This window comes from Trachemys scripta, chromosome 7 (genome assembly GCF_013100865.1).
Source record: "Trachemys scripta elegans isolate TJP31775 chromosome 7, CAS_Tse_1.0, whole genome shotgun sequence".
In the NCBI taxonomy this organism is placed as follows: Eukaryota; Metazoa; Chordata; order Testudines; family Emydidae; genus Trachemys; species Trachemys scripta.
Window position 1 is genome coordinate 62,986,250 of NC_048304.1, and position 17,460 is coordinate 63,003,709.

At 40.7% G+C, this 17,460-nt stretch overlaps 1 protein-coding gene across 1 annotated transcript in view; it reads left to right on the forward strand.

Annotated features, from left to right (window-relative positions):
* Positions 1-17,460, forward strand: part of KAT6B (lysine acetyltransferase 6B) — a gene marked incomplete in the record, with an annotated part of 194,026 nt that overhangs the window by 164,558 nt on the left and 12,008 nt on the right. Inside the window, 1 exon segment of the mRNA XM_034775361.1 lies at positions 16,651-16,882. Coding sequence (XP_034631252.1) covers positions 16,651-16,882 — 232 coding nt within the window.

A 17,460-nucleotide genomic window follows, 5' to 3' on the forward strand; every position in this document is an offset into this window, starting at 1 on the left:
AGTGCTACCGGCTTTGGGCAGCCCCCATGCCTCCGGACCCTGTGCCACCGGAGCACAGGAGGGGAAGAGCCCGGCCGGGGGCGCAGGGTCCGGAGGCATAGGGGCTGCCCGAAGTCTAAGCGCTACCGGCTTCACGATTTGCCGGGCAGCCTCCAGACCCTGCGCCCCCGGCTGGGCGCTTCCCCTCCCGGGCTCCAGCTGCACTGGGGAAGCGCCGGCCGGGGGCGCAGGGTCTGGGGGCTGCCCAGCAAACCGTGAAGCTGGTAGCACTCGGGCAGCTCTTTTTGCGTGGCTGGGAGTGGGAGGGAGGAGGGGGCGGAGTTAGGGCGGGGTTGGGGTGGAGAAGGGGCGGAGTTGGGGCAGGAAATGGGCGGGGCCAGGGCCCTGTGGAGGTTCCTCTTTTTTTATTTGTGAAATATGGTAACCCTACATAATTTGAGATATGCGGAAGCAAGAAGAGGAGGTGGTTTTGTGTTGTCTTTGTTTTGTGTTTAACAAAGTGAATAGCTGGTTTTGCATTGAGTTTGAGAAAGGCATGTGTAAATCAAGAAAAATACAATAATTATGTATATGCAGAAAGGTGGTTTGTGCATACAGCTAGCCACAGTTGGATAGCCACAGGTTTGTTTAGGCAAGTTGCATAAGTTTCTTAATCGTCCTCCTTTTTTTATTTCTGTCAACCCAGAAAAGTACTCTTTGATTCAAACATGCTGTAATTGTGATATTCTCCCAAACCCTCAATCTGTGGCTGCTCTGTGAGCTAACAGGCTTCGCTTCATCCAGACTCTGGACCTAGTTGCTAAGAGTGCAATGCTCAGTGTTAGAGGTACTGCTAACTTGTGTCAGCATGAAGATTCTTCAGTGGACTCCTACCCCCAGTCCACTGGTCTCCATCAACAGATGCCTTGAACAGACCTGCACTGGTTAAATTTACCTTTTGAAATTCTCCCTCTTGGCAGTCTTTCCAGTTCTTATCGGTTCAGGGAATTCCTTCTGTGACTCTCTCACTTCAGATCACAGTTGTCATGGCCTGATTCAGTCTTGACAACTCAGATTCTGAATTCCTATTCCAGTTAGTGATGTTATATAAATATGAGATCATTCTGAGAAATGCAGCTAAGCCTTTCCTGCCTCCTTTTGTGTCCTAGAGGAGGAAACATGTCTTCCTCCTAAGTGACAACTTCACCGTGACACTTTCTGTGAAATAGCCCACTAGTGAGAGTTCCTGATTCCTCTTCAGAGAAGTCAGCTAAAGTACATGGAAGCAGTGACATCTGTAGGTCTTACATTTGTGCAAAAACGTGCAAGTACACTTCAGTTGAGTTCTGTTCTTTTAATTTACCCTAGAAATTACTACTGTCTCCTGTAGGACCAATTCTTTTGGTTCTAGTGATTAATGGGTTAAATTTGAGCTACTGATTTGTGTACGAGTTCTCTAAATTACCCTAAATTACCGTCAGAAAGACACTGAAAAGTCTATTGGGAGTCTGAAAGCTTATATCTTTTCATCATATTTTCTTTCCTCTTGCAAAGGCGAATCCTGGAAATGTTTGAAATTTCCCCCTGATTTTTCTTTAAAAAAAATCAAATAAAAAAAATTTGAAAAATTTCAAATGGTGATATGCTTTAACTTTCATTCTCCAGCCTGGTAAGAAAAAAAATCACATTAATTGGACCAGGCTTACATGCTGTATATCCATCAATTTTAGAACCATTTGCAGCAGAAAGTGGGTTGAGATCCAAATAGAAATGGCATCTGTGAGAGGAGTGTGTGAGTTTTTTGAACACTCAGAGTGGAAAGTGGGTGATGATCTTTGACAAACTGATTACATGCAGTGTAGTTGTAGCCATGTTGGTCCTAGTATGTTAGAGAGACAATGTGAGTGAGGTAATATCTTTTATCTGACAAACTTTGTTGGTGAGAGAAACAGGCTTTCAAGCCACACAGAGCTCTTCTTTCCCTGACCTGAAGGGGAGTTCTCTGTGGCTTGAAAGCTGGTCTCCAATAAATTGATTACAGGCAGAAACATGGAGGAAGCAAAAATTTCCCAGTGAAATACCAGTTTCTTTAAAACCGCTCTCCTCGACCCTGCTATGAGACTCCTGTGCTCCTCTCCCAGAACTCCCACTCCTTCAACCTCCCTATTTAAAGAAGAAATAATTATTGCTCTGTATTGCTATTGCTCCATGAAATGTGAATTGTAACAGATTAGCAAGAGGCTTTTCCAGTGAGCAGTAGTACAGTGTCCAGGCCATACAGAAGATGCCAAAAAGGATTTGTAAACACGCCACAAATGGAATAAGGGTTCTGTTTCCTACTATTTCTAAGAACCCAAATAGAATTCTCTGGCTACACCCATTTGAAAAGCAAACTAGGATACAGATTAGATTCCTAGATAGGCAGCGCTATGAGAAGCAAAGTCTGAACACAGGGAGATGGGACTGTGTATGTAGTCATACAATTCCATCGTCCATTACTTTCTTGCTATAATATCTGGATGATTGACATCGGTGAAATTCCAAACTGATACTTGAGAGATTAAATATAAACTTTATTTGATGTAATCACACATGCCTCCATAAGTAATGGCTAAGCTAAATAAGGTGAAGAGTTTAACTTTTAAATGGAGTGGATGTCAAACAATTATATCCTCTGTCTTTAACAGAGCTGTGCAGGAAGCTATTTTCCTTCAATCCACAAGTAATTAGCAAAGCAAAATAAGGATTTAAGTTCAAAATATCTACCTATTCTTAGTCACACACTTCTACCTTGTTTTATTTTAAGGCCTTGACTACACTGGCTGAACTTCAGAATTTAAACTCATGTTTCAGTACAGTAAATCAGTGTGGATGAGCTAAAAACATGTGAGAAAGGTATAATAACCTGGGAAATAGTTACTTTATTAGGGCCTCAAGCACAGTTGTTCCAGGTTTGTCACACCTTTTAGCCAGGGCCATAGTAATCATCCGACTTCTTGTGTCAGGCTCCACTTGAAATACTGTAACTCCGCACTTAACTTTGTAGCTACATTCCTGAAAAATGCTACTTTAATCAAATCCAATTTCCCCATAAGAATTAATGTAAATAGGAGGATTAGGTTCCTGGGAAATGTTTTTCACCAGACAAAAGACATTAAAACTTATACTGTATATGTATATAAATAATTTTAAACAAACAATTTAATACTGTATTCACCAATGATGTTTGTGAAGCTTGGCTGAGGCAGGGGCGTAGTGGTGTCGGGGCACAGGGGCTTGTCCCGTTCCACCCGCCCGGCGCTCCTGCCGGGGAGTGGGGTCGGGGGCTGGCCTGCTTCCTGGCTGGAATGCTGGGTGGGCAGAGTGAGGTAAGCCCCCACTCCCTGGCTGGAAAACCGGGCGGAGTGGGGCAAGCCCCCGTGCCCTGACCCTTCACCCCAGCTGGAACACTGGGCAGGCGGGCGGAGCAGGGCGAGCCAAACAATCTTATAATGGAACATTACGTGACTTTAAACAAGTATGTTCTCTAATAGATCAGCAACCTAATAATGAAACAATGTTAACCGGACTTTAAGTGAGGAGTTACTGTACCTATTTGCAGCACAGGATGGTGTTTGCAATGTAACTGGTTTGTACTGAGTTATTTTCAAACCACTTTCGATCCATTTGTTGAGCCTGTGCAAGTCTAGAGAGGTAACCCTGTTTTTAAAAACACTTTAAAAACAAGTGTACAGGGTAATCTCAATGTGGAGGCCAGCAATTCCTTCTCTCAAACTGCTTCTGATGGCCAGCTGTTGCTGAGGACACTTCAGTTGTGAGCCTTAAGCTACTCAGTCCCTTAGTTCCCAGAATTTTATTAGCTATTTATTTCTTTACTTGAAAGGATGGGAATGTTGTGGGTTTTTTTTTTATTATTCAGAGTAACATTAGGTTCTAGTTTCCCAGAAGAGGGCAATTAGTGTAATCTAAACATTACAAAAAGGCGAATATTTGCTCGGGGCTATTAATATATTTTGAGGCGGTTAATTTGTTTAATATATTAAATTGCTTCCCAGTGACAGAGGCAGAGTTAAGGTTGTGCTGACTTTTCCACTGTAAACTCTGGTTTCCAGGGTTTTATAACTCTGACATGAGAATTCCATCCTCGCTGAAAGGCAGATCACACGAGTCTCAGCCTAAGGGGCTCATTTTTTAAATGCTTTTTGTTGTTGTTGTTGTTGTTGTTCTTGCATAACTGAAAAACAAATGTGTTTTATCAAAACAAAATGCTGCAAGCTATAAGTTTCTGCCTGGGTTCAGACGGAGCTGGCATTGCCTATATACTATCCTAGCAAGGCTCTGGTGGCTCCATCAGCTTCTGCGGAATTTATCCTTTATTTAATTTTTTTAAAAGAATTTAGTTTCTAGCCCTTATGAGTGAAAAGAGACTCTTCTGAGTGTGAACCAATGTAGTGCAGTCAAGCAAAGTCTGCAGAAAGCCAATCAGAAACAGTAGCTCTGAGAAATGGGAACTGGTCCCATTCATATCAGCAACTTTGATAACAATTTAGATATCAATATATTAACTTCATCACAGTGTACTGTTTTAGGAGTAACATCCAACTAAAATTATTTAAAATGTATTTAGAAAAATCCAAAAGTCAGGAGAGGAAGTGTGTGTTAATTTTCTATGGATTGCCTATATTTTGTCTCTTAACCTAGGTATTCCATGAAATATAGTTTATTGGTAGCTTGTTAAAATTGCATAATAAAGTACCTGAAGCATCTGATCTGTGATGTAGCATTCTTTCAAGTGTCCTTCAATCCTCTTAACATGAGGATATGAATGGCAGATGTAAGGCAGTAGTCTTGGTGAACAGGCTGTTAACCCTCTAGACTCAGATATGTAACATAACCAAATTTTCTCTTATCCAAGAGTCAGATGCTCCCATTTACTGCATGACATGCAGTGAAAGAGAATGTCAGAAGAGATTTTAAAATGTCACACTTAAGGTCCTCCACAAGAATGAAGCAATTGTCTTCTATGATGTCATTCTCAAAGGAATAGCATAATTGTAATCATTCACATTATAGAAAGCTAGGAATGGCCATTCTGGATCAGATCCATATCCTTTGTTTACCACATAAAATGAACGGCCCACGGTCATGCTTTGGGCTGTGATACTGTCAGCTTTAGCAAACTAAGCAAGGTTGGGCTAGGTTAGTGTATGGATGAGGAACATTCAGGGAACACATAGATGCCACAGGAAGTGGTTTTAGTGATTCAATAGGGGGATGCTCCCTAAGAATTTATTTTGAAACGGGGGCCCTGACTGGTTTTAGCATGCCTTATATTTCTGGAAGTGCTCTTTTTCACATGAGGTACTGCCAAGGTCCTAACCACTTACGGAATCATAGAAATACAGGGCTGGAAGGGACCTCTAGAGGTCCCCTGGTACAGCCCCCTGCACTGAGCAGGAACAAGTAAACCCCAGACCATCCCTGACAAGTGTTTGCCTAACCTATTCTTAAAAACCTCCAGTGATGGGGATTCCACAACCTTTCTTCGAAACCTATTCCAGAGCTTAACTATTCTTATAGTTAGAAAGTTTTTCCTAATATCTAACCTAATCTCCCTTCCTGCAGATTAAGCCCATTACTTCTTGTCCTACCTCCAGCTGACATAGAGAACAATTGATCACTGTCCTCTTTATAACAGCCCTTTAACATATTTGAAGACCCCCCTTCAGGTCTTCTTTTCTCAAGACTAAACTTGCCAGTTATTTAACCTTTCTCAGAGGTCAGATTTTTTAAACCTTTTGTCATTTTTCTTGCTCTCTTGACTTTCTCTAATTAGTCTACTTCTTCCCTAAAGTGTGGGACCCAGAATTGGACAGAGTACTCCAGCTGAGGCCTCAGCAGTGCCAAGTAGAGCAGGACACTCACCTCCCATGTCTTACATGTGACACTCCTTTTAGTACACCACAGCCTTTTTCTCCACTGCATTACATTGTTGGCTTATATTCAATTTGTGATCCACTATAACTCTCAAATCTTTTTCTGCAGTACGACCATTTGATTGCTCCTTCCTAAGTGCAGTACTTTGCACTTGTCTTTACTGAACTTCATCTTGTTGATTTCAGACCAATTCTCCAGTTTGTCAAAGTTGTTTTGAAATCCTCTCTCTCCTCCAAAGTGTTTGCAACCCCTCCCAGCATGATGTCATTCCCAAACTTTATAAGTATACTCCCCACTGTATCATTCAAGTAATTAAGGAAAATATTGAATAGTACTGGACTCAGGACAGACCCCTGTGGGACTCCATTAGCTACATCCTCCCCAGTTTGATAGCAAACCATTGATAACTACTCTTTGAGTATGGTCTTTGAACCAGTTTTGCACTCACCTCATAGTTATTTCATCTAGATCACATTTCCCTAGTTTGCTTATGAGAATGTCATGTGGAACTGTATGAAAAAACTTACTAAAATGAAGATATATCAAGTCTACAGCTTCCTTTCTCCAGGCCAGTAACCCTGTCAAAGAAGGAAATTAGGTTGGTTTGGCATGATTTGTTCATGACAAATTCTTGTTGGCTATTATTAATAACCCTGTTATCCTGTATGGGCTTATAAACTGATTGTTTAATAATTTGTTCCAACAATTTTTATTGTTAAATATCTCATGGCACTTTCATGGGAGAAGAACTGTTAAATCTGGTGGCCTGGCCAAATGCTGTCTTACGTTCTTCCTCCCTAAAACCCGCTGTATTGCAATTGGACATGATAGTCTTGCTCTAAACTTTTAATGTTGCCATGGGCCACTCCAGAAACAGGTTATTTCTGGGCCAGATAAAAGTGATTCATATGTTTAATATATTACTATAAGTCGAATACTTCAAGCATTTGTTGGGATTAAAAGGTGTCCTACAAGTAGAAATGGTTGTTTAATATATTATCTCCTCAAAAAAATCAGTTGAAGTTCAGTTAAGGCTGCTCAAGTGCATTTACCATCAGCACAACTACAAAAACAAACAGGAAACCACTAGTGAAGCCCTCACCCAACCCATGCAACCTACAAACTGTGATTTCAACTTTTCTACACTTACTCATCCAATCCAGTCCTCTCGCACTCCAAAACATGCATACCTCTGCCCTCCCCTGCACATGCAAAGTGCAGCCTTAACTGCAGTCATAAGCATTGGGGGTTACGCTTTTTGGATGCAGGTGTAGGGAAGAGGTTGTTTGTATTGAGTGTAAATGAGATAATATGGAGAAGGCAAAATCATGCTTGCAGGTTGTGAAAGTTGGGTGGGGTTTTAACCTATTGGTTTCCTGTTTTTTTCTGAGTGTGTTTGGTGGTAAATGCACTCAATGAACCGTAACTATTGTTTCAGCCAAGACTCTTCTGTGGAGGAATTTAAATTCATATTTTGCTTGAAATGGCACCTTTCATCCCAAATGACCCTAAAGCAGTGGTTCTCAAACTCTTTTTTCCTACGGACCACTTGAAAATTGCTGAGGGTCTCGGCGGACCACTTAATGATCTTTCCAAATATTGTTTGTACTGTTAGCTAACTATTGTAAAGCGCTTTGGATAAAAGCGCTCTATAATTTTTTTTTCATAATAATTAACATTTTTGTTCTACAAATAAGAGCACACAACTCATATTTTAATATCAGTAGTCTTACCTTTGTAATGCGATGGATGTACCCTCTCTCCCCCGCCACGGCAGCCCCCAAGCTGGGGCTGGGAAGGAGAGGGATCTGTCCGCCACCACAGCAGCCACAGAGCTGAGGCTGGGAAGGAGGGCTGTCTCTCCCTGGTAGCCACAGCCCTGGAGCTGGGAAAAGTCGCCTCTTTCTCTGGCTGCCGCAGCCCTTCACATCCCAAATTACCCCACCCCCTCTTCTCACCCCACTGCCCCCTCCCATCTACCCCCTATTCCCCCCAAGGCCACCACCTTACCTTACATGTGCGTCTTCTCCAGGGTCCAGGCACCTAATTAGTGGAGCCATGCCTGCGCGGCTCCACTAATTAGGTGGGTGGCCCTTCATTGTCTTGTGTGTGGCCACCCAGGCGCACACCTTAGAGGGTACTATTCACGGACCACTGATGGTCTACAGATCACAATTTGAGAACCGCTGCCCTAAAGCATATATATGGATCGTAGGGGAGCCCCCAAAGGTACCCCATCATATCAATAAATCTTTACCTGGCCACCTACATGTTATCTAAACCTTGCTCTCACCAGACTTCAATGCACAGCCCACCTCTGCTGCTCCCACTGCACAGCCTATGTCCTTGGCTCTTTTTGGCTATGTGAGGAATGCAGCTGGTGAGACAGCCTGGCAGTGTTGGAAGAGAGGAGTAGATGACCAAATTTAACAGTTCCATCAGCTGATCTTCGTGAAGCTCAGTTAGATTGCCCTGAATTAGGGGTCTGCCCTTTTTATGTTTAATTTTAAAATTTAAAAAGCGACCTGTGTCCAAGATATTATCAGAAAGTTTGGGAATGCTTAGTTTGGAAAGGTGGTGACTGTGGTGGCACAGGTTATTTTATGAGTAGGGGGGTCTTACATAAAACTCCAGAAAATCCTCAAAATTTCAGCATAACAAGATGCGAGCACTTGGAAGAGACCTCCACAAGACTGTGTCTGTATTTAACAAAGTGCAGTGGATGCTGCTGCAAAGAGTGATAAGTTTAAAGTCTATTAAGAAATGAGGTATGAACCAAATTCACGTAGTCCAGTTGAAGAAATGATGACAACCTTGTTGAAAATCACTATTTTCCCTTGAGCACTGCAGCAAGTCTCTCAGTAGATGCCAGTTTGTAAGTCTGCTGAGTCCAGAGGTACAGTATGTTCTAGGAAAACTTTCCAAAAATGTGCCTCTGTATAGTGTGCTGAATGCATCAGATGGCTAGTTAAAAATTCTGTGACTCTTAGGGACTGGCTTAGATGGTAATTGATCTAAAACATGCATTCAAGATTCTGGCCTCTTCCTGAAAGTAGCTTCTGTTATGCCTCTCACATACCAGCAGCATTTCAGACATGGGTTTAGGTTTTGGCCATGTCCCTTCAGTCCACATGCCCACATTTTTTTGCCTCAGAGTGGAGTGATCAGCACTCTTGCCTAAGCCAATAGCATTCCAGCAGCAAATTTCTGGGGTTTTGCATCCCAAATTGGACTACCCAAGAAGAAGCTTTGTCTCCAATTTGTTCCGCCCTCCCTATGACAGCAGAGCTAGCAGAAAGATGAGAGGCATCCATCTGTGAGGAGACCTCAGGAGTTGCAGAAAGGAAGTCTGTCAGCCTACAGACTCATGCTCTGCCAGGAGAAGGCCCTTAGAGTGTGGATGAGTTGTTGGGGGAGAGGGGGCTCCACATTCCTCCCCCACAGCAGCCAAGGTTTCCCTAGAAACATCTCTTCTAGAGAAAGTCATTGCTTTTCCTTTCTTTGGGATGTAGCATGCCAGACCATTTTCACTACTCAGGGATTCCTCATGGGTAAATCCAAAAATCCACCCCCCACCCCCAACTCTCTTCACTCCAGTCCACAACAGAAGGGGAAAACAGCTTCAGAATTCCCTGAATGTCTGTTCTTAGTTGAATAATAGTCACCTGGCAAGGAATCAGGCATTCATCCAGACCTCCCTCCTTCCCAAGAAGAAGGTCTGGCCCTTTCAGGCATGGATTTCCTCTCTTACTCCATATTGGATGAGGAGCACACGGGCTCAAGATATCTAGGCCATCTTAGACCTCAAGAGGAACTGAACAAGTCAACAAAGAAGATGAAATTCAGGATGCAGACTCCACCTTTTGTAGACCTGGCTGGAGCCGTAGGCATAACTAACAGTTTAAACCAAAGGCTGTGAATCAGAGTTGGCCTGGCTTTGACAAAATAACAACACAGTAGGTATTAGCTAATACCACGTAAGTACATTCCTGACTGGAGAGGATGGTACAAAAACACACATCTCTCGAGTAACTACATGTACGCATTACTAAGAGATGGTACAAGAATACACCAACCCCTCCTAAGATAAGGATGGAATGACAGGATAATGGATAAGAATGTTTCGTTTGAACTAGCAGGTATAAGGATAAGGGTGGTAACTAACAACGTCTGGAGTGTATTATGTAACTTGTTTGTATCCATGTATAAAAGGAGAAGCCCTAGGAGGGGCAACTTTGTACTAGCCAAGGGAACAGCATCCTGGTGTACTGATTGAGCAAGTACCTTGTCGCAGGCATACATGTATTAGTGTACCTGTAGCTCCTATGAGGCTCTATGTGCTTTGTTGACAAATAAACCTGGCTGATCGCCTTTGCCACCAAACTGAGCCTGTGGTCTTTCTTGTGAATAACATTGAGGTCTGCTGAATTAACATGCTCCACTGTCTGCTAGTGCAGCTGACATTGGCGCCCCAAGAACAGCAACACTGACAGCAGTAACAATGCCACAGCAGCAACAATATTCCACAGCACTGACAACATCTTTCACTGTCACTGCAGGAGACCACCTTACTTCAGTGGATCTGGCAGAAGCTTATCTTTATATTTCAGTCATTCCCCATATAGCTCAGCTATGACTTTTCTTATATGATTTTCCAATCAGATGCTCAAAGTCACTAGGAAGACAACTTCCATAAACCTAACGAGCTATCTGATTCTTTCTGAGTGGATAGTCCACCTACGAGTTGGGATTGATACAAGGAGAGCCAGAGTCTTCCTGACACAGAAAAAGTTTGATAAGATCCAGACATTGGTTTCTGAAGTGTCATGGAATGATGTCATCAATCCATCTGTATCTGCAGCTTCTTGGTCTTCAGGTTACACATGCATGAGAGCTTCAGGGATTCCTTGAAGGCCTGCAGCTGTTCTTAACAAGAGATGCAAAGCAGAGTACAACATTCATCCACAGTGATCCAGTTCCTCATTTGATGGAAACAGGAGGACCATCGGGTTGTGGGCTCCTTCCTTCCTTCCTTCCCTTTCATAGCAGCTAGTTCTATCTTCTTGACATGAGATCTTTCTAAATTGCTACAACTCTTGTATCTCTTCAAGTCAGTCACCTCTATTTCCCTGTGTTTCCTCTACATAAAGACATGCTTCCTTTTTCCAAGAATTTTGAAACATGTGCATTAAGAAGACACAAATATTATTTCATCTCCCCCCCCCCGGACAAGGTTGTTGATCATACTCTCAATTAATTCATTGCTAACGTTAACTTTTCCATACATCAGAGGAGATCATTCTTCCCTCATTCTCTTAACATGATAGGAAAAACATGGCAAGTGCTAATAAGCAGTTAAAATTTATCTTAGTATAGCCCAACCACATCAGGAGAACAAGGAAAACATATTTATTCATTTCCCTTCACTGTAAATGCTTAAGAAACTAAATCCTCTATAGGTAGGTTGATCGGATGTTGTATACTGAAATATCTATTCAGCGACAGATAAACTAATTCCTGAAGGGATCAGAGCCCACTGTCCATGTTCCACAACAGCCATATGGGCAGAAAGGGCATCAGCCCCCCACGGAGAAGATCCGCAAGACAGCTATCCAGTTGTGTCTCTCAGCAGTTGGACATCTTTATAAAGCCCAACTGGCTAACTTCATTCCTTTGCAGACCTTTTGACAGGATAGTGCTCATAGCAATGGTTTCCAAATAGATACTATTAATTTTTCTAGCGGGGAACTTTTTTCTGCCTGTTTTACTTCTTCCTCTGTGCAGTTTTCTTCCAGACCACTTGTCACTTGATTTGTTTTTTGGGACTGATCTCCCCCATTCCAACCCAAACTAAGTTGTTGTTTGGGCATCTTCATGATAGTCTCGTCTTGAATCCACGGAGACAGCAATTGTAGTTTAATAAATCTTCCTGGGTTTTTTTAAACAATTAGTAAGACTTCATTATTTCAATACAGATTTGAATGGTAACTTGGTAGAAAAGACGTGGCCAGGTCCTGCAGCAAGTTAGAGCTTCATTTAGAGTTTGTAGGGAGAAAGGCACAAAGCAAAATATCTCAGTTCCAGGAAAAAAGAACTAATTTTCCAGTCAGATTAAACGGAAGTTTGCTTCAGTCTGCTAAGCTTGGTGTTTTGCTTCCCTCAGACTATACAGTCTCTGGAGGAAGCCGAATTGACCACACTTACATATATGTGAACTCAGATTTATGACCCTGTCAGCAGAGAGACTTCGTACAATTGGCTTGATACTTCCCTAGCATAGGATATTGAAAGATGCTGTGAAAAAAATTATATTAATGTGTGAATTTGATCAGAAAATGATGGCTCAGGGTTGCCTTTTTCATACAATATTTGTAAGCCTCTGAGTCTCTGGCTTGGCGAGTCAGGATTAATTCAAATTGAACCCTAGATCCAGACAGCCCCAAACTTTGGAGTATTCAAAATCTAGATCACTGCAATATTGGCCCATCTCTCATTAGGAGTGTAACCATGGAGGCCAAAGAAGGGAGATTGTGTTAAGTTACATAAAGGTGGCATAAATATTAAAAAGATTGCTTTTTGCAGAATTGTTCAATGTAGAATAAATTACGTACATATATAATTAATTGCTTTAAATAAGCATTCTGCAGAATCTTTCATAGATAAATTCTTATTCAGATGGATTCCAAGGGAATTAAGTATCAAACTGAGCATAGCAACAGTTCGAACGGGGACTTATTCCTGTTTGCTATAATTTCTTGAATGGGAATCCTAGGGGGCTACACTTCTCTGCTCTTAAATTTGTGGACTAGAGTTTTCCTAATTAAAAAGGATTATACAGTTCTTCCCCCCCTCCCCATATATAATCTTAATCTCTTCTGTTGATGAAGTGTAGTAGTAATGAGGAGAGTCATACAACAAAACTAGGGGCCTGAATGTGCATGGACAAATTTTTTCTCAAACCTGGAGACAGGGCTAGGAGTGCTAAATGTTAATATTTTTTCTGGATATTAATTTTATTGTGCATGGGTCTGGTAGACTTTTTAGTTAGCACTATGCATCCCTGTGAAGAGAGCAAGGGGACTCTTTTCTTAACTAAGTTAGACCTAGTAGTACTTTTGCTTCACTTCTTATTCGTAACAAACAGTCTCCTCTAATGGCTGTTTATACTTCATTTATTGTGCTTTCCCCCCAAATGTTGCCAGCATTCCTAGTCTCAAATCATGGGTTATATTCTTAAAAAATCTGTTAGGTCGTCATTTTGAGAATATCCCTTATTAAGACTAGATGGAGATACCAGCACTGGGGCTGTCTTTTTAACAGGGGCGTGTTGTACTCATTTCAGATGCTTCAGGATAAATACACGAGCTACCAAGATCAATGTTTTTTATTTACCCGCAACTTAGATCAATTATTTGGCATCTGTTTGGTAAGTTTAATTTAATAGATGTAATTTAAATCACAGAACCAATTAAATTGTGTACACTGTAAGTAAGAGGAACTTATTATTTAATCTGCACTATTTACACTGTGAGTACAAATTATTTTTACAGTAATATGATACGAGCATCCTGGTAGGCCATAGAACCATAGAAATGTAGGTCTGGAAGGGACCTTGAGTGGTCGTCTAATCCATCCCCCTGTGCTCAGGCAGGACCTAGTATACCTAGACCGTCCTTGGCAAGTCTAACTGGTTGTCTAACCAGTTCTTAAAAACTTACAGTGACGAGGATTCCACAACCTCCCTTATTCCAGTGCTTAACTACCCTTATAGTTGGAAAGTTTCCTAATATCTACTCTAAATCTCCTTTGCTGCAGATTAAGGCACTTGCTTTTTTGTCCTACTTTCAGTGGACATGGAGAACAGTTGATCACTGTCCTCTTTTATAATAGTTCTTACCATATTTGAAGACTTATCAGTCCCTCTTCTTCTCGGCCTTCTTTTCTTAACACTAAATATATCCAGTTTTTTTAACCTTTCCTCATAGGTAAAGTTTTCTAAACTTTTTATCATTTTACTCTGTGCATACTGCAGAATTTTAGGGGGAAAATTCACACCAGTGCTACCTCCTTGTTAGTTACATTGGAATGGGTGTAATTAACAAGCCCCTAATGTAGACAGAGTTTTATAGTAGGAGGTTCTGGGAGTATGAGTTTGAGAAAGAGCCTGTGCTCCAGAGTATAAATTGGTGAAATTGTAAAGTTATTTATAGTGATCTAATAGTAAGTAATACCTCGCTCTTACGTAGTGCTTTGCATCAGTAGTTCTCAGAGTGTTTTATAAAGGAGATAATCATCCCCATTTTACAGATGGGGGGAAGTGGAGACACAGAGGTTAAGTAACTTACCCAAGGTCACCCAGCAAGCCAATGGCAGAACTGGAAATGGAAACAGAGTCTCCTGAATCCCAGTCTAGTGCTCTATTCACTAGGCTACACAACCATAATGATATGCAAAGATACTTTGGGAGAGTATACACTGAGCAGTAACACTATAATACATGGCATGATGTTAGAAAAAGCAAAACAACATAAAAGATTGTGTCTGAGTGTCTTTGCAAGTTATGGCATTAGCTGATGATTTCAAATAACTTAATAATTTAACCAGCTTCAATCTCTGCATTATGGGACACTTCATATCCTTGTACAAACCCAGATGCTCCTTCTGCCTGCATCTAAAACCATCCCACCATTTCTTGAACTGAAAGTTCACACTGTGTCTGATTAGCAGTGACATCTAGTATACATTAAATACAAAGTTTGTCTTACTTTACAGCATAAGTAAGCTGGTTTAGAATTCTTATCAGTTAAAACTAAAATTTTCCCCAAAATTGTACACAAGGTATGGGTGTAAAGAGGGGCTGTGGTATAGCAAAGTCTGAAGCAAGGTATTTATTCTTGGCCTTCAACCTACCCAGTACACAATGACCAAATACAATCAGTCTTAGAACATGAAGACCAGTGTCTTCTGTATGCACAGTGACTTAGCTTGTTAGAAAATGTATCATAGTCAACAGACATTGTAAGGCACTACCAAATATAATGGCTATATTGTTATAGGCTACCTCACTGCAGTAAGCTTAAGTAGCACTGTATAAGATGGCAGTTGCGGCAAATAGAACAGGTTGTATTGGCCCAGGTGTCTTCATGGTTTCCATAGGTTTAAGCAGACTTTACATTTCCTGTGGGGCAACTTTCCTCCTGATGAACTAGTAGGCTTTATTATTCATAAATTCTTTTATTAACAGACTAGTAGATATCTGAATAATATTTAACTGCACCCACGATGTTACTAATCATCTTGTGTGTAATGGCATGTCTGCCTTTCTGTATTATGGACATTTTGTGGTCCAGACGTGAGAGAGTGATCAGAGTAGATACACTTTCCAATTGTCAGCCCTGATGGGGCCCACAACAGAAGAAAAATAAAGACCATTGTTTCACACTATAAAATATTGATTTGGAGAATATAAAGTATGCAGAAAAGCGAGGAAATTAGTCCATAAGAACGACCGTCTTTCACTAACTAAAATGTTAACCACCTGGCTTTAATTTATAGTGAAAAATATTGATTTAAAATTGGGGGGGGGAGAGAATCAGAAATGTAATGGGGAATATGCTGATTTTGTCTTGGGATACGTAAAGTTGGTTATGGTAAAGGCGCATTTGCAGTGAGCTTTGAGATTTAAATAAAGGAAATTCTGACTCATTTTTGAAGTTTAATGCATCAAGCCATTTTAGAAAGTTATTTGTAAGAGAGAAAACTAGCGGTGCTGGTGGGCTCTAGTTTGACACTTTTTGAGCAATGTAATTTCATAAATATGGGCACCTGCTGTTTAAGGTCTGCATTTGAATAGTGTTCATAAAGGTGAAGCTAAAGGAGTATTTAATCAGGGAAAGGTGGACATCATTAGTTTATGCCATTTCTTCTCCGTAAATAGATTTTAATTACAATAACAGCTCCCAGATTTTTTTTTCACTATCTTTAAGCAGGTTTGCTCTGTTTTATAATTTAAAGCTTCTTGAAATTGAGGCGGACTAAAGGACTAGCCTAGATTATCCCATTGAGACCTACATGGTATATATCGAGGAAGACATTTTTGAACAGGATTATTGTATTATACTGCAAAATAGGGAATTACTGTGGAAGACCTAAAACTTGAGCTAGCTGAATGTTCTTACAGCTGACCTAAAGGAGATGGCATTTTAAAAAATATTTCTCACAAGTTCAGGTTAACCCACAAATTATATTGTACATTGTTTATTGCATTTTCGTCAAGGTGACTCTTTGATAATACACAACTGCCAATAGGAAAAGTGAATTGACTGTTACTCCCTGTGATGGTGCCATGTAAGAACTTCCATGTTATCTCCTGATTTCCAATATTGGCAAGAAACCATCTAAATGACAGTGTGTTTGTTCAAGTTATTGACCTGAAAAATTATTTTTTTCTATGATTAAAACATTTTGGATGCAGGTTTGAAATGCTGATACCACACAAATGAATCTGACGTTTGCTATAAGGAATTCAGAAAAATAAGGCCCACAAAACCTTCTTAGATACTACTGGAACAGGGAAAGACAGCCTTTTCTGCCTTTTTTTCAGCTGAATCTTTCTCTTGTTTTCATAGCATGTGGTCACATTGACATGTCTTTTATTGTCTCTCTAATAGGACATGTCCTAAATTCTCAAGGTGAGTTGGTTCAATAAAATGTTCTTTCTCTTCCCTCTGTTAGGTTATTTACTTTCTAGAAGAGAGGGGCAAGCAGGGTCCCCTGAAAAGCCGCTGTCTGATCTGGGTCGTCTCTCATACTTAGCCTACTGGAAAAGTGTCATATTAGAATACCTTTATTGCCACCATGAAAAACATATCAGCATCAAGGGAATGAGCCGAGCCACTGGAATGTGTCCACATGATATTGCTACAACCCTGCAGCAGCACAGCATGATAGACAGGAGGGAAGACAGGTCAGTAAAGCATATGCTATTTGGAGAGTACTTATGAAGACAAAAATATTCATTGTAGCAATACTCATTGAGAGTACACCTTTTATCATAGGAAAAAACTAGTGTACTTTGAATAGACTTTTATGAAGGCTTAATGGTGATAGTCACTGCCTTAGAAGGGTCTGCCAACTTGAAAATCTAGCCATCACCTGTTTTGAAAATGAAGGTAGTTTCAGATAGCATACCCACGCCAGAGTCCCCTCACTAATTTTCATTGTTTTACAATCATGTTTTCCTCGTCCCTCCCTCCCTCCCCGCCCACCAAAAAAAAAAAAAAGGTTTTCTCCTCTTATTACTGTGTGAAAGACGCACAAACAAGGGAACCTAACTGACAATACACAAGTTCAGGCAGATGCACAGAGAAAGCAAAACAGTAGAATATTTTTCTTTATTTGCTTTCATTTATAGAAATTTTTAATAGAGCTTGTAACATTAGTAGATTTTTAAAGTTGACAGGGTCCTTTTTTACATGTCTCTTTTTATTAATATACTTTATTGAAAAAATTTAGATTTAGCATTTAGGATGGAATTATCAAAAG